Source organism: Giraffa tippelskirchi, chromosome 14 (genome assembly GCF_054371585.1).
Source record: "Giraffa tippelskirchi isolate mGirTip1 chromosome 14, T2T-mGirTip1v1.2.pri, whole genome shotgun sequence".
Classification (NCBI taxonomy): domain Eukaryota; kingdom Metazoa; phylum Chordata; class Mammalia; order Artiodactyla; family Giraffidae; genus Giraffa; species Giraffa tippelskirchi.
Genome location: NC_137288.1, coordinates 35,262,013 through 35,280,228, shown reverse-complemented (window position 1 = coordinate 35,280,228; position 18,216 = coordinate 35,262,013). Strand labels below are relative to the sequence as shown.

The following is an 18,216-nucleotide window of genomic DNA, read 5'->3' as shown; positions in this document are numbered from 1 at the left end:
ATCTTCCTTCCAGGAGAAAATAAACACCTTGAAATTATCGCTGCTTAACAGTAGTTTCATTACGTGGGCAAACATCTCATATATTACGTAGAACAGTGAATGTGATACTAATAATCTCAGCTTTTGGTTTGTAACCCAGACTGCAGACTGTGTCCAATAAGGTCCTAAACTGTCTGCACCTGCAACTCAAGTTGAGTATTACTATCTCCATGACCTAGACCTTCCACCTGCTTTGGGATTCCACTGTCACGGTTTTTAACATTTAACAGAGGCACTGGGAAGGGCATTTGGCATCTTCTTGGGGAAAACAAATTAATGACTTGCCTTGTCTCTCCAGACCCAGGGGGCAGGCTCCCCCCGCTCCTCCCCTAGCCACACCATCAGCAGGCCCATCCCCATGCCGGTGCGGTCCGCGTCCGCCTGCTCCACCCCGACCCACACGCCTCAGGACTCACTCACGGGGGTAGGGGGAGACGTGCAGGAGGCGTTTGCACAAAGTAAGTGGCATTATTATTATTATCATGATTACTTTGCTGTGTTCTGCTTTATGTGACAAAAAAAAAGTCGCCAAGGATTGCATGGTCTACAGTTATCAGAGCCAGTACCGAGGATGTTCTAGACTGTTCCACGGCTTGTGTCAGAGCCAGGCCTGCAAGACCTTTTAGCAACTCCCTACGCTGATCTATTCATCCCTTCAACATCTTATCTTCTGGCTTCTCTTGCCCTGCCCCTGCCCTGTTTTTTTTAATGAGCCTTTGCTCCTTCAGGGAAAGTAAAAAAATCCTTCCAACAGTATCCCTAGGAAATTATATGAATGTAATCCATTTGAAAATCCTTCAAGATATTTCCAGCTTTCTTCTTTTTACATGAAAGGAAACTCAAGAGAGTAAACAAGCCCAGCTCTTGAGCACGGAGGCAGTTGGAAAGGATGCTTAGTCACCTTCCAGATGCCTGAGAGAGTTGACTCGTTGCCTCTGTGTTCTGGGGCTGGGAGGTGAGGCCCCACGGTTCATAGAGGAGGGCAGAGAGTGAAGTAAGATGACAAACAGCATTCTCCCACTGCTGCCTCTTCTAGTATTGTATGTACTGCGAGGGTGTTTCTCTTCCTGCCGAAGTTTATCTGTAAGCCAGGTATTTGGAATCTTGAACCTCTTTTTCAAAGATATTATGGACTTAGCCCTCTATTCCATGTCCACCTTGCCCGCTCCCAGGCCAGCCCACAAATATCCTTTTAACCCTTGCTGTTGTTAATGTTTAGTCACTCGGTCATGTCCAACTCCTTTGCGACCCCTTGGACTGTAGCCCACCAGACTCCTCTGTCCATGGGATTTCCCAGGCAAGAATACTGGAGCGGGTTGCCATTTTCTTCTCCGGGCAATCTTCCCAACCTAGGGATCGAACCCAGGTCTCCTACACTGGCAGGAGTATTCTTTACCACTGAACCACCAGAGAAGCCCCCGTTTGAACCCTTAGTGTGATGGAAATCTCATAATCATCTCTCTCAACCATAGGGAAATATGGCCTAAGTTCCAAGTCAGGGTTCTTGGCATCCATCTTCTGCCCATATCTTGGCAGCTGGAACAAGAATCCTCGCCCCTTTTCCACCCCCTGAGGACATTCGGTGCACACGGTTCCTATTCCCAAGAGGTACCTGAAATAGTCGGGGGAGTTCGGGGAGCCCTGCTGGGAGGCAGAGGCTGAGGTGCTGGAGATCAGAATCTGATGTGCTTCAGCCACCAGGTAATGGCTACAGCAGTAGCAGCTGCTGGGAAGGCACAGCTCTGGTGGGAAAACCAGACTTTTCATCTTTGAGGGCAATCCTTAAGTAGAGTGATCACATATGGTGGTTTACCTGCAACCATCCCAGTCATGACTGCCAGGTCACCCAGTCATTTTTTTAAGTTTTTTTTTTTTTTTGATGGAGACCATTTTTAAAACTTTAATTGAATTTGTTACAATATTGCTTCTGTTTCATTTTGGGTTTTTGGCTGTGAGACATGTGGGATCTTATATCCCTGACCAGGGATAGAATCCGCACCCCCTGCATTGGAAAGCAAAGTCTTAACCGCTGGACCACCAGAGAAGTCCTCATTGTTGTTACTAATACCACCCCTTTCACTTGTAAAATTGTCCTAGGTTGAACAATAAATTGTATGAATCCCCATCAGTTGCCATGTCTTCATACATCAAAGACCATTGCCCTGAACACAAAGTATTTTTTTTCAAGAAATGAACCAAAGCACTTCTGAAAAGAAGTCTTGGAAGTTTTCTTGCTGTAGAATTTCAATGGGAATGATCAACAGCATAAAAATTGGGGGAAAAGGAGAGTTTTGAATTTTTTTTCCGTTATCATTCTTTCCTAAGGCTCAAGAAGAAATTTAAGGAATGACTTACTAGTAGCAGCAGATTCCATCACTAACACCATGTCCTCTCTTGTGAAAGAGTTGAATTCCGGTAAGTCCCTGGTCCCTCTTATCTGTCTGCTCTTTGCAGGAGGACCCACAACTTCTGTTAGGGATCTGCTCATAGAACACTTGGGTGCAATCTCTTTACCTGAAAACTCTGTGTTCTTATCTTAAGATGTTTATTATCTGAGTGAAAAATATGAGACCATCTTGAGTTTAATAATTAAAACTTTGTGGGTAAACACTTTTAAGAAAGGCCTCTGGAAATTTCAGAATTATCTTTAAACCTTATTTGTTGTTATTCAGTCTCTAAGTCTTATGCAACTCTTTGTGACCCCATGGACTGTAGCACACTGGGCTTCTTTGTCATCCACTATGTCCCAGAGTTTGCTCAAATTCATGTCCATTGAATTGGTGATGCTGTCTAACCATCTCATCCTCTGCCACCCCTTTCTCTTTTTGCCTTCAATCTTTCCCAACATCAGAGTCTATTCTTAACTTTAGTTATTACTCCAAAAATAGCTAATAACTCAGAATTGTATAAAGAAGAAAATAACATTTACCATAAGCTAAACTACTCTGGTTTAACTATTCATTTAATGTTTAATATTTAGGTTGATTCCAAGTATTTACAAGTAAAAACAACCTTCCTGTTTAAAAGAGAGCTTCTCATTGTCAAGTATATAAAGATTTTTTTAAAGATCTATGTGACATTTTGTTGGGATATTAGATTGTTTTTTAGTACTGTTTATATTTTGCTGATGAAAAGATGATAAATACATGCTCAATGTAGAAAGTTTGAAAAATGCAGAAAAGAATAAAGAAAAATATTAAAATTGACTTGTAAATCCAGAATCTCCTGTGTATGCCTGTGGCTGATTCATGTTGATGTATGGCAAAAACTATAACTATATTGTAATTATCCTCCAATTAAAAATAAAATTTTTTAAAAATCCAGAATTCCAAGTTAGCCACTGTTAAATATATCATGACCCAAGGTGACATGATGCTGAAGTTATTTTATAAGGTCAAATGTCTTATTTACTAATTTAGACTCTGTTAATTTGGAATGCATGGCTATTTGAATGAAGCTAAACTGAAATTTGGGCTTCCTAAGTGGCTCAGTGGTAAAGAATCTGCCCGCCAATGCAGGAGACAAGGGCTTGATCCCTGGGAGAGGAATATGCCCTGGAGAAGGAAATGGCAACCTACTCCAGTATTCTTGCCTGGGAAATCCCATCGACAGAGGAGCCTGGTGGGCTATAGTCCGTAGGGTCACAAAAGAGTCGGACATGACTTAGCGGCTAAACAACAACAAACTTAAATTCACCTTTGCAATATCACTAAAGAAAGATCTTCCCAGAAAATATATAGCATAAAATTGCAATACTCTTTATCCTAATAATACTACAGAGTTTTAAAAACTTTAACAGTGTTAATACGTAAATAAATATCTTGCTAGTCAGGAATACATTTCATCTATTCGTTAAAGCCCTGCTAGCAATATGACTGTTTTTCTGGACTGTGGTCATGTACTTGAGGTTACAAAAACTGTAAAAATAAAACTTCAACATTAAAAAAATCTGGATTTAAATTTCTGAAAGTCTCTATGCTGCTGCTGCTGAGTCGCTTCAGTCGTGTCCGACTCTGTGTGACCCCATAGATGGCAGCCTCTATAATTACAGTTAAAAATAATGAAAATTGTTGCTATTATTTTAGGTTAAGATTACCAGATAGGATAAAAATGACAGTAGTTAATATATATATCATGGTTAGTGGCATATACCCACTGCCCTAGCAAATGATGAATAAAATGAATACATTCTCATTGTGGATGTTTCAAAGTACTATTAGTGTATACTCTTACAGTACTTTGAAATATTAAGTGAATATAGTATTTTGAAGTGAGGTCTCTCAGTCATGTCCGACTCTTTGCGACCCCATGGACTGGAGCCTACAAGGCTCCTCTGTCCATGGAATTTTCCAGGCAGGAGTAGTGGAGTGGGTTGCCATTTCCTTCTCCAGGGGATCTTCTGACCCAGGGATCGAACCTGGGTCTCCCACACTGCAGACAGACGCTTTACCGTCTGAGCCATTTTAGGTTTGTTTATCTTAAGTTAAAGTAGGTTTTCCCTAATACTTTATGGAAACCCCCAAACAAGACTTTTGGGCAACCCAGTAATATTAAGCAAAAGTAACAACAGTTTTAATGAAGAGGGGGAAAAACAGAATGCTTGGAGAATTGTCAGTTACTAAGACAAAAATTCCTTATAACATTATTGAGATAAAAAAGACAGTGTGTGTGTGTGTGTGGGGGTGGGTGGGTGTGTTAGTCGCTCAGTCATGTCCAACTCCTTGCAACCCCATGGACTGTAGCCCACCAGACTCCTGTGTCCATGGAATTCTCCAAGCAAGAATATTGGAGTGTGTTGCCATTCCCTTCTTCAGGGGATCTTCCTGACCCAGAGATCAAACCCAGGTCTCCCACATTTTAGGCAGATTCTTTACCATTTGAGCCACCAGGGAAGCCCAAAAAAAGACTTCAGTCACTCAGTCGTGTCCAACTCTTTGCAACCCCATGGACTGCAGCACGCCAGGCCTCCCTGTCCATCACCAACTCCTGGAGTTTACTCAAACTCATGTCCATTGAGTCGGTGATGCCATTCAACCACCTCATCCTCTGTCATCCCCTTCTCCTCCAGCCTTCAATCTTTCCCAGCTTCAGGGTCTTTTCAAATGAGTCAGCTCTTCGCATCAGGTAGCCAAAATATTGGAGTTTCAGCTTCAACATCAGTCCTTCCAGTGAATATTCAGGACTGATTTCCTTTAGGATGGACTGGTTGGATCCCCTTGCAGTCCAAGGGACTCTCAAGAGTCTTCCTGATCTTATGGTGATTCATGTCAATGTCAATCTCATTTTGAAAAGAAAATGAACACTTACTTGACTTCTGTACAGTAACTGGTCAGAGTTTTACACAGCACAGGATAGTTTATGTTAAGCTAGCCCTTTATTGGCTGATCAGAAAAAAATCTAAGCCATTCTTTACTTTCTTCAATTGTACCTAATAGAGGTGGGGAGTGAAACTGATAGTAACGTGGATTCTGAATTTGCACGGACTCAGTTTGAAGATATGGTCCCATCACCAACCTCTGAAAAAGCTTTTCTAGCACAAATCCACGCCCGAAAACCTGGGTACCTTCACAGTGGAGCTACCCCGAGCACCATGCGTGGGGACATGTGAGTATCTTCTGCCTGGGGGTGTTTTCTCAGTAACAGAACACTCTGAAGGGAGCATAGGAAAATAAAGACATGGTTGCTTAGTTTTTCATTTTGGAAAGGAATGATGTAGTTTCCTTTTCTGCCAGAAAATGTAGAAGGGTGTGTGTGTGCTAAGTCACTTCAGTCATGTCCGAATCTGTGCGATCCTATGGCCTGCAGCCCACCAGGCTCCTCTGTCCATGGGATTCTCCAGGTAAGAGTACTGGAGTAGGTTGCCATGCCCTCCTCCAGCAGATCTTCCTGACCCAGGGATGGAACCCGCATCTCTTGTATCTCCTGCATTGGCAGATGGGTTCTTTACCACTAGCGCCCCCTGGGAAGCCCAGGTAGAAGGGTGCTTCATTTCAATTTCTCATTGTGACTTTTCCTCCTAACAATTTCCAGAGTATCAGTAACGAAAACCAACCAGTGCTTATTGAGATCCTGGCTTGCCCAAGGCACTCAACCAGTTAGCACAAAACAGTGTCAAAAATCACTCCCAGCGTCCCAGGACTCATAGACTAGTTCAGAAGATACATCATCCCATCTCCCGAATTTACTAGATTCACTCTTAAGGGACCCGGTGATACCAGAGAGGCCTCTGTTCAAACTGAGTGTAAACATCATCTATGCACTTGTGATTTGAATAACTAAATGTATAAAAATCTCATTATAAAGAAGTCCAATTGGCTTGACTTGTTGAATATGTATAAATCTGACCTTCAAAAGACATTTTGCAAAGATTTTCACCCAATTAGGTTTCTGTAGCTTGACAGCAGCCAGTAGGTCAGTGACATTCCCTACTAGACCGTGACCTTGGATCAGCTCAAGGTAGTTAGGCAGAAAAAGTTAAAGCTGAAAACAAAGGCAAAGCAAGAACAGACCTGCAGAGCCCAGCTTGGGAGGGAAGAGAATAAAATAAAGAAAGTTAAGTAAGTGGAGTTCTGAGAAATATGGACAGGGGCTCACCCAGAAGCTGGAAAAGGGAGTTGATGAGCAGTTTAAAAAAAAACTACAGAAGGGTGGTGGTGCTTAACATGAGAAGAACTGCAGACTAGTCTGCAAAAATAAACTGTCTGTTTTAAAGACCCAAAGAAGAAACTAACCAGAGGCCTTTCTGGTGTTTTGACTCTCCATCCAAGGAGTGAGTAAAAAGACCAGTAATAATGGGAAATTATAAATAGACATGGTTTGAAAGCCAGCTGTGAAAAGGCAGAGAGCATAATATCAAAACAAAACAGTTATAATTTTATGTGGCAGGAGGCTGCTGCTTTTAATTGTAGTTCGCTTTCTTGTCCTTCCCTCTGTAATTTGGAATTATTTGATTTGTTTGTTATTCAGACTGCTGAACTGTGATCAGTTCAGTCTGGTAAATAACATATCTATGTGATTTTTTATAATTGAGCATTTGCAAGGTGGTGACCTAAAACTTTCTTGATCCAGTTGCAAGATCCAAGACTATAGCTAAAGCCACCCCATCTGCTTTCCCTGGCAGGCTGGTGGCGGGACCGACTACCAACAGGGCTGTGGGGGTTGGGAAGGGAAAGTTTATAGAGGCCTTGCAGACCTATTTAGGCTGGCCCCAAACCTCTAAAAATAACAAGTACATGTCGTACAGATATAAATAAACATGAACATTGGCATTTAGGTTCCAACCCAGAAACTTCTACTTGACCACTCTTTTTCATTTTAGGGGATATTTTAATATCTGTACTATCTAAGCAAGTACTGTGTTTTAGCCCAAGAATATTTTAGTCATATGATTTAGGTAGTGAATTTATGTTCAGTCCCAGGAAGAACTTGATATATACTTGGATGAATAGATGGAGAGTCACACATTAGTGAATGAGATCATTCTTATCCATTTGTTTCATGGTGGAATTGGACAATTTAAATGGATTTCTTAAAGTCAGAGATAGTATACATTTTTAAGATCAAGAGCTGTGGATTAGAATATTAGTCTTCCTGACATTGATTGGCTGATATTCTGAGCCTTGATTCTACCATAAAAATACAGCACATGGGTACGTGGGCCTATATACATTCAGAACACATAGAGATTTAAATTACGAACAAATATCCTTAGACATTATTTCACTAGAGGGCTCACTTTCCTTATAGAAAGTGTTCTTGGACTCCATTTTTTTAAGCTCCCAAATTGGGAAAACTGTATCCTCTCAAAAGATAAGCCTGCCTTTTTTTTTAAGAATGGAAAACATTTAAAGGGCAACTCATTCCAGTAAACTCTAGGAAAACAGGTGACGATGATCACCAGACCACCATAGAAAAGCTGCCTATGAGAACACCTTGATCATATATTTCTCCAAACTTCCAAAGCGTCTTTCAAGTTTTTTTCATTATGTCAAAGAAAATCCTGAATTGAAGTAAATCGAAGCAAAGAAGTGAATTAGAGACAAAATAAATGTGCACCCAGAACTACCGGTAATACAGGGATTCCACTCATATTTGCCTTTTAAGATTTGCTCCAAAACGCCCTCTGTGGTTGACTCCCAGGGTTACAGAAGACGGGGACCCCTACGTGCGGCCAGAGGATGAGAACTATGAAGATGACTCGGTCCGGCAACTGGAGAACGAGCTGAAGATGGAGGAATACCTAAAACAGAAGCTACAGGACGAAGCCTATCAGGTACCAAGAACCCACACCACACCACCCACCACTTTGGCCCCCGCCCCTCGGTAGCTGGATCTTTTACATTATTCCAAAACTTGGTGCCTTCTCCTTCCTTCCACCTTCCCTTTCTGGAATATTCTGACAGGACTCCTTAGTCCATGAATTCTAAGACAGGGAAAGGTTTAATGCTTCTTATAGCTGTCACTCACCATGTGTTCCTATAAATTCTGAGCTGCAAAATGAAAAGAAGCCTTCCATGGTGATGAATAGTTCATGACCCTCCAAGATCATTAGGAAAACACTTTTTAAGAAAAGATACAGTTGACTCTCCATATCAGCAGATTCAGAATCTGTGGATACTGAGGTTCAACTGGAAGGGACTTTGAGTATCCATGGATGCTGGCATCTGTGGGATGGAGGTGTCCTGGAACCAGTCCCCCATGAATACTCTGGGATTCTATGCCCTTGTGTGGGCCACAGGGCATAAGGAAATTGACTAAGCATAAGTATACCTCTGTCCTTGAATCACTTGCCTGCCTGCCTCGTATCAAATGTTAAGAAGTCAAAGAGTGACAAACCTCAGCTAGAAATGTTGGGGGAACTGTAGGCCCCCATTCAGCAGGGTGTGGTTGGACAGATTGTCATATATCCTGGATAGCATGTTAATCCATCTGAGAATTCACCTGACATAACACATGCAATGGAGAATAATATTATCCCTCCAGGGATGCATTTTCCCCATGGAGATTGTCCTACTGCCCTGTTTATTTACCTTGTACATTTCCCCTCCCTGTGTCTTGCTGGGGTTCTGGGAGGACAGGGGTATTTGGATGGTTGAGACCTACTGCCCCCCCAGGCCCCAGTGGGTTATTTTATCAGGTCAGGCTTTCTGTCCAATATCCAGATAAGTCTTTTCCACCATCTTAGGAGCAGTAGCTCTCTCTTACTCTGTTATTGGAAGAAAGAAAAGCAGATAAGATAAGTTATCTACTCCTCATACATCTGTAGATTGCTTGGAAATGTTTTCCCAAGAAGAATAGAGCAAGAGGGAAGTCTACCCACCCCACCTTGACAATATAAAACAGAAGTTTTGCCTCTTTGGAATGTTCCAGTAGCCTTTTCAATTTAACAGTTGTGTTTCAGAATAACTCCAATGTGGGCCTAGGTAAACAAACAGTGACCAGATATGTAAAACCGCACATGAATCCTGCATAATCAGACTTGCCTCGAATGTACACCAGGGAGGACGTTTTTCTTTGTAGCTTCGATGGCCTGTCCACAGGAGGAAATTAGCCCGGATAAAGCCCCAGATGTCTCTGGGAACTCTGAGGGGTGGCATTCCTACATATATCTCCTTTTGGCCCTGCTGCATGGAAGGAGAGAGAGAGGTGGTTAAATAATCAATATTCTGGTTCATGCTATTAGAGGTGCCTATTAGACCTCCCTCTGGGAACCCACATTAATTTCTGGATTTTGGCGACAACCATAACTGAAATTTTAATTTTTTTTTAAGAGGAATCATTTCATATAAGGTATTAGATTTTTATTTATTTTAATGAACTAGAGATGTAACCTGATACAAGCAAAATGAAAGAAAATTCTATTAACAGCATCAGCTTCCATTGGAGTTCCTGCCATCTCTGGTAGATTTTAAGCTCCTTCTCTATCTCTCTCCTTTCCTCACCACAACCAGTGACTTCAAAGAAAAGACAAAGAAAAGGGCAAAGAGATTGTAACGGGTCCATGTGTTATATGCCCTGGAGAAGGTTGAAGTGGTTTTTCCTTGACTGCTCTATGAGCTGTTGGATGCGTCAGAAAGTTACTTTCGTTCCCTGGATTCTCTCTATCTGTCTGTCTATCTATCTTTCTGCATGGCTTCCAACCAAATAATTCACCAGCTTGACTGCATCACAGACTTGACATGTCACCTTTCTTGTTTGTGTCCTTTGTCACCCGCAGGTCAGCTTGCAAGGTTGAATGCAATATCCTTTTATCACTCTCCTCTCAAGTAAGTATCCACTTATTTAGGAGGAAATGTGGTCACTGTACCCTGGATTCTGATCACTTGTAACCTACATGCACAATCACTGTCTCTTAGGTTTTTTTCTATGGTAAACTATCTTCTTTCCCTGCTGATAGCAAAGAATCATCCTGGGCCATGAAACATATTGTTCTAGTCCAGTGGTGATTTGGCAGACAACCTTGGGAGTTCACTTTTTACTCTAAGAATTAGGCAAACTGGCAGAGGAATTTCTATAACCCAAAGATGCCCCAGAAATGTGCAGCTCTAAAGCCAATTTGCTGATCCATAACTGTATCCAAGTTTTCAACCTCTCTGGCACTTGCGAGAGAAAAATTCAAGCTTGCTCAGCACTTGCAGAAATGAGTCAGCTCCTTAGCCCTGCTGTACTTAGGGCCCAAAAGATCAAAGTGTGCACCTTAACCAGTGAAATCAAAAACACGAATTACTAAAGAAAACAAAAGAAGCAAAGCATAGAGGGAAGCTTCCACAGCCTTATGTTTTTGGAACAGCTAATTCACACCCATCATGGAACTCAGCAAGATATAAATTAATTTAAAATACCTTTTCTGTGGCTTGTGATCCCCCACCTTCAGAGATTTACCTAAATACGTGGGAAATTCTCAGTAGTTTTTTTGTTTTAATTTAAAGAGACTAGCATGTGATTGGCAAGGACCACTTGACTATAGTGGTCTGAAGCTTAGGGTCTGGACTCTAACAGACTGATTTCAAAAATGAGTTCCATCAAATCCTAGCAGCATAATCTTTGAAAAATTGCTTAGACCTCTATGAGCCTCTGTTCCCACTGTACAACATGTATCATAATACCTACCTCATGGAGGAGTCCTACTCCCTGGGATACACCAAGTTACAGCTTAACCTAGTGGCAGACACACTATCATTTCATTCTGAGCGCACACATACATGCCTAGCCCTCTGCTTAGTGCTTTACAAGCAGTTCAGTCCCTGGAAGTGACAATAATTATTATGTGAGTGTATGAGAACCCCCAAGACTCAGAACTAGCTTACTCTCTCTACTTAGGTGAATAAGGTTGGGATTCGACTTTGTGCTACGATTTGACACACCTTCAGCTACACTGTCCCATGAGTCTGATGGCTCCTCTGGCTCCAGTTCATGGCCATTTAGATGTCCCACATTACAATTCAAAGCTAATACACTTCTCACAGTCATGACTGTATAAGACCAAGGACTTGTAACTATTTTAGTTCTTCAGTCTATTCCCACCCATGGAATCTCATAAGTCTACAGTGCAGTTGAGAGGAAACTCAACCCTGGCTGCTAAGTTGAAAAAGGAATATATGTCTTCTAAATGATATATCAGTTAGTATTGAATACATTCTAGCTGAAACACTGCTGGCCTCCTGTCTCGGTCCTCAGGTTAAGATGAAGCAAGTAAAAATCAAGGTGTAATTGTTATTATGAAATATATTTTTTGAGCTGTGAGGCCCTTTTGGTATAAAAGGAAAGATCTTATTGAGTACATTTTAGTCTGTCTCCCTTGGACTTGAGATTACTACACCACGAGTTCTCCTGATTCACCATGACTATAGTGAAAAAGTTCCCAAGAGCAATTTCTGAAAATATTCACTCCAGTTACTTTCCCAGAGGAGCAAGACATTTCCTTTCATAGCATTTTCTTTCTCTGAACTCTAGCAATTTGATCACTTTTGTTATGCACATTATTTAAACATCAGTAGGCAGTTCTTACAAAAAGATACTTCTTTAAAAAGCCTAATAAAATGCCTTTGACATTTTTTGTTTAGTTGCTAAGTCATGTCCAATTCTTTTGCCACCCATGGACTGTAGCCTGCCAAGCTCCTCTGTTCATGAGATTTCTCAGGCAAGAATACTGGAGTGGGTTGCCATTTCCTTCTCCAGGGCATCTTCCCAACCCTGGGATCAAACCCGTGTCTCCTGCATTGGCAGGTGGATTCTTTACTACAGAAGCCCCAGCCCTGGACATAAACCAAGATAAAAAGGAATATTTGGTTCTTGTCCATAAATGCCAAAGATTTTAATCTTCTGTTTCAAATTTTATTTCCAATAAAACTTAAAACAATTGTGACCTCTGCTATTTACCACATCCTTACCTACGTAGCTGGCCTTCCACAGGATTCTAAATATAAACCAGTCTGTCACCAAATCACCAACTCAGACAAAATTAATTTAAGATCTGATGGAACAATGCAGGAACTAGTTGTTTTCATCTTTGCAGCTAGTTCTACCCTACTGTAATTTTTCTTGATGAAGCCAAGAAAGACAGCTGAAATTGTAGAACAGTTATGTGTTGAAATCTATTCACTTGAACTTTCTGGCTATACTGCAAGACCAGAAATTATCCCAAAATATATACATACCTTCTGCAAGGGTCCTAAAGTAGATTTCATCAGCTCAAAGTCAATTAGCATCCACGAAGCAGAGCCCTACATGACTAAAAGGCAAAAGGTGAAACACCAGAAACATGGAAGACCCATCCTCTGCTCAAGAAAATCCTAAGGCCTCTTTGAAGATAAATAGGCACTTACCAACACACTAACAAGAGTTAATAGAGAGAAACCTGTTGTATTGCTTTTCAGCTAGCCATGTGGGAAGAAACAGTACACATAAAGCTTAGCACCCAAATTAGAGTCCACCATGGTTCCATTTTGGCCTACTCAAATCTTAGGTTGGTCCCTTTTCCATCCCTCTGGCCACATAGTACTCCACTCGCCTTGGCCAGCTACATCCTAACTTCAGAAATTGGAGGACGGAAGATCAAAGGTGGATTTTTTTTTAATTAGCATGGCATTCTGATGGTGAGTCAGTGTTCTCATCTCCTTGTCCAAAAGACAGCACAGATATTTCTGTTTATGTTGCTTGAACCTTCCAGATGCCTTAGGTGCCCACTAGGCAGGAGTCTCAGCATGGAGGATTCTTGTCCTCTCTTCTATCAGAAAGATGCAGTAGCCCAGTGTTCCAAGACGTTCATTCCTGATTGTCAGAGGAAGAAAGGAGTGTGTGTGTGTGTGTGTGTTTCGGGGCGGGGGAAAGGGAGGATTCTAAGCTTCATAACTCTAATTTAGAGAACAGTTTCCATCTTTAAAAAAAAAAAAATTACACATTGCTTATTCCCAGGCAAGCTATAGTCAGACAGATGCAAGTAACAGGAGAGCTGGTGATGAAGGACAGAGCTGCACCCCCAGAGGAGAAGACAGCAGCCTGGCAGCAGCCTCAGCTCACGGAAGAGAGGACCCACCACATGCAGCCGCTCCCGACAGACCCCCGCCCCCTAAAGACTGTGTTCTGCCGGCTATAGTGCAGCTAACTTTTTGTTCTAAGATTTGTAGTTCATAGACGTGTGTTTTGAGAAGGAAAAAATATATATATAAGACTTCTGTTCAAAGCTAACTTATCAGCTACATCTTCTGTAACATGGCTCATCCCTCGAAATGAAAACACAGGCTGAAATCCCATGCTGCTGTTACTAGCAATGGCAGTATTAATAAGCATCTTACCTTTGCACATGATATTGAACCTGGTCAGTTTACAACGACATTACTAATACTGTTTATAGCTAGGAGTTTCATTTCTGAATTATCTGAGATTTTAGCAAAACAGTTGACTATATACACTGTACATTTTTTTTTTCACAGCAACTGGAAAAAAAACAACCACTTGCAGTTATTCACTGAGCCCAAAGGATTTGGTTCCTGAGGGTACAGACTCAGAGCCCCAAAGCCAAGAAGGGTCCTTGGCCTGCATGGTCTGCACTTGTCTCCAAGTCTCAGAGCAGAGGCTTGAACCAAACCCACCAGGAGAATCCAGTCTCTGCGGCTTCTTTCCAACTTGGGGTTGTTTTCTTTCAAGATACCCTTAACCAATCAGCCATAGAATTTAGTGTAAATATTTTTTTTCCAAATAGAGATCATATTCCAAAAAAAAAAAAAAAGGCAACATTCAAATTGTATAGAATCTAGTTTTTAAAATCAGCACAGATCTTCTTAAAAACTGTGAACTCTGTTTTGAAATACTCGTTACTAAAGCTGTTTATAAACCACAGGTGCCATAAGATCCCCCCCAATGGACTCAAGTTATCTCTGCTCTTCCACGGCTGGTTCCTTTCGGTTTAGCTTTAGGGAGCATGTTTCTAACAGCACCGCTCATCCACCAGTTCCCCTATCAGGTCGTTTGGAGGCCTTTCAGCTTTAAATGTACAGGCTTAAAGTGCGCTTGCAAACGTTCGCTCTCCTTTTCTTTCTGAATGTGTTTTGCCTTAGCTGGCTACCTGGTGTTCTGCATGCAGCCTCCTGTGGTCACATGAGAGGAAACAGGCTTTCCTAAGTGGAGCTGGCATTTTGCACTCCGTGAAAAGCTGATGTGCAAAAGGACTGTCAAGGAAGGGAAAATGAATGACTCTGCTGATGGTCCTTTCTGAGGGCCCTCTGGGGAGCGCCCAAAGACCTCCCTTAGGGATTCTGGGGAAATGAAAAAAATAATCTTCTACTCGTTTCAAGATTTGATGAAATAAAAATCCTGCAACATAGTAGATACATTATCCTTAAATTGGCAGCTTCTCTGGATTCCTGTTTCTCATTTAAAAGAAAGAAGAGAACATCATTCTAGAACAGTGGTTCTTGAAATGTGGTCCCTGGACCAGCAGTGCCAGCATCACCTGGGGAATTTATTAGAAATGCAGATTCTTAGGCCCTAACGTCAGTCCTACTGAATCAGAAATTCCGGGGTTGGGGCCCCGTCATCTGTGTTTGAACCTTCCAGGTGATTCTGATGCATGCTGAAGCTGAAGAACCACTGCTTTAGAAGAAAGTTGTGTAATAAAATCTCTGAAAAGGCCTTACTCAGAATAAGCGAGAAAGGTTCTGAGTCATCCTCAAAGTTTGAGCGATTCGATTTTGCTTCCAGGGTTGGCAGAAGCCTTCTCCCACCCCACAGAGTTGGTAGTTGGTGGGTGCCCCGCTGAGAAGTGACAGCCCAACTTCTTCCTTCTTCCCCTGCAGAGGGCTCTCAGTTGCTCCCATCTCTGTGTTGGGTCAGATACCACCTCCTTGACTGCCCTTGGGGACAAAATCGCTTGCCTTGGGGTTAGTAAAGCTCTCGGTTGGCATTAGCAAGGAGCACATTGCCCCTTGATGTACTTAATCATTTTTCCCTGGAGAGCCAGCCTGACAAATGTCCCTGAGAACAGGCTGACACCAAAGGGACACAACTGCACAGTTCTCAGATTTCTTTGCACAGAGGGATGTTATTGCAGGTTTTGTTGGTGTATCTTAATGTTCATCTCCTTCCCTCTGCCCATCCTCTGTGAACCCATACCTCTCTAGATGGAGCAGGTGGCCACTGGTGCCTCATACTCAGTACTTAAAACCACTACGTCCCAGCTACCTACATGGCTGTCAGCTCTGAATCATAGCTGGGCAGTTCTCAGACTCAGAACCCTGACCCTGCAGGTGGCATTCAGCCACCACCTGGACCGAGCTGACAGATGTTATCATTTTGTGTTTCTGCATCGTAATGTTTGTCTAAGGTTTGGACTGTTCCGTGGGTAACCTTCCCGCATCATAGTGTTCATTGCCAATTCCATTACACAGTTGTCGATCCCATCGTACGAAGTCATTGCAAGGACTCTGGAGACTGCTGCCAATGACCGATTCCTGACTAACCAGCCACCTTTTCTTTCTCTTAGCTCCACGTCAGCCCTGAGACCAGACTCAAGCACCCCTGTCCTGTAACCGAGACAAAATGGCGTGTGTTATTTTGGGTTTTTGTGTTTTTGGGCGGGTTTCTTTCCGTGGCTCTCCAAATCTACTTTTGGGGCCTGTTCTAAGTGCAGACCCAGCAGGTGTCACCTGTCCTGTCCATTAGGTACAGTTCTGTCTGGCGAGGGTTGTTTCTTTCTTGTTCCACGATGAATTGCACATCCATCTCCATTAGAGGTGATGCCCTATTAATGAGCACTGGTCTAACACAGCCAACCCTCCCCCACGGCGCCATGTGAATGGAGGGAGGGAGGAGGGTGAAATCTACTGTAGGGGATTCAGGAATCAGTTGTGGTTGGTCAGGACGGAAGTCGGGGTAAATGTGGTTGGTCAGAGGGAGATGTGCTGGAGATTGTGAAAAATGGATTCTCGAGTGATCTACTATAAGACAGGGAAGGTTCATTTGTAAGTAGTAATGTGAACTGAACTACATGAGAGTGTGGCCTTTGTTGTGATATATTATGTATTTTCTTATATGCATGAGCCAAACTGTTGCATCATAATTTAGCACTGATGTCTGCTTTTATTTTGATCATCTTTGTCCACCCTTATGAGTTCTTGGCTGTTAACTGTAGGTAGACGTTGTAAATCTGGCAGCCTTTGGTTGCTGCAGTCACCTTGGTTCGATTCCGCACAAACAACAAGTCCACCATGTCCTCAGAAGAAAGGGCATTTTTACCTTTGAACCAAAAAGAGGGAAAAAAAAAAAAATCAGAGGTATCACATCCTGAGGCTAATTAACTCTAAGACATTTTTAATTATGACTACTGTAATTTGACGCCATTTGAAGTAACCAATTCAGAGACACTAAAGATTTCACAACATTCATGGGTATGTAACAAAACTACTATTGTATGGGTTTTTTGTATTGCTGTTAAGTATTGTTTTGTGTGTATGTGTGTGTGTTGGAACCTCCTGGGGACATGTTATATTTTGAAGTGATTAAACTATTTAATTGTGTGTCTATATTTTGGAATGGAATTATTTCTTCATTAAAAAATGTTTTTAAAAACACTATATCTTGTGTATTTTGTTCTTTTGTTTCAATGAATGTTTCCTAAAACATGAGGTTAGTCTAAGAAAGACAAGTCAGTGTTGATTGAGGATCAAGCAATTGAGATCAAATATTTCACCTTTTCCTGCCTTTGAGGATGCAGTTTTTTAAAAATAGCAAGACTATTCTTCTGCTCATGGAAAGCCTTTTTATGATTAAGATCAAAAATCCATACTCCCTCTCCTTTTTTCTCCTCCTCATCTTCTTTCTTTTCTTCCCCAAATTCCAAATGTTGGGAAAAAATAACTAACATTTGCGTAATCATTTACAACTTCCAAAAACCCTGTTTCATTTACATTTGATCCTCGCATTATCCATTTGAGGAGTACTTAGTCATCCAGATGTATAACTTACGGTGCTGCCTTTGTTCTGAAAAAATCTGCAGACCAGGCTGAGATGAGAAGTAGACTAGGCATGCCATCAAATAAGAAACAGAGGGAAAACACAAGAAATTTCCCACTTCTGAGAAGATGGTGCACTTTCTTGAGGAGTTTCAGGAATTAGGCTTGTCCCTCTATCCACGGCTATGGGGACTTCACCTAACTCCCAGTAGATCTTGTATCAGCCGAGACCAAGATTCATCCAAGGAGTTGTGCGCTCAATTCCTTGGTATTGGTTTAATTTCTACTGCTGTCTTCTGGTTGCCCTAGCAACACATATTAAACTTTGAAAATTATGTGTTCTAAATATTATCTGAGCAAGTAAAGAAAAACTGGGAGGCACTGGAAAGATGAAAAGAGATTTTTCAGAATCAATTTTTTTTTTCTAAGATGTCAGATCCTGATGCAAGACTGTGATGTACACCAAGAATCACCATCGCCCAAAACATTCCCCTAAGATTTCACTGGCATAGTCAGGAGCAGTGGGGCAGGTCTGGTTGTCAAACATTGGAGAAGCTTGGGGCAAGAACTTTTTCCCTGGTTCATAGCCAACTTGGGAACAATGATCCTCTGAAATACAAAATCCTTTATAGTCTTTTTTTAAAATGCTGCCTTGAGGGGAGGTTAGTATGAGAAAAGAGTAATATTTCCCCCTATTGCAAAGAGATCCAAGATGCTTCTTTGATGAAGA

General features: G+C 41.8%; 1 protein-coding gene across 44 annotated transcripts in view; it reads left to right on the top strand.

The window, feature by feature from the left end:
* Positions 1-17,106, top strand: part of DTNA (dystrobrevin alpha) — a 433,073-nt gene extending 415,967 nt beyond the window's left edge. For 23 of the 44 annotated variants that reach the window (XM_081562501.1, XM_081562494.1, XM_081562485.1 and 20 more), the window contains 6 exons: positions 338-497; positions 2,365-2,454; positions 5,475-5,643; positions 8,179-8,311; positions 10,256-10,304; positions 13,453-17,106. In XM_081562501.1, the coding sequence (XP_081418627.1) occupies positions 338-497; positions 2,365-2,454; positions 5,475-5,643; positions 8,179-8,311; positions 10,256-10,273 (570 nt within the window). In that variant the 3' untranslated portion in view covers positions 10,274-10,304; positions 13,453-17,106. The remainder of the gene's footprint in view (positions 1-337; positions 498-2,364; positions 2,455-5,474; positions 5,644-8,178; positions 8,312-10,255; positions 10,305-13,452) is intronic. The other 21 variants (XM_081562499.1, XM_081562488.1, XM_081562493.1 and 18 more) reach the window with 5 other exon arrangements.
* The last annotated feature ends 1,110 nt before the right edge of the window (positions 17,107-18,216 follow it).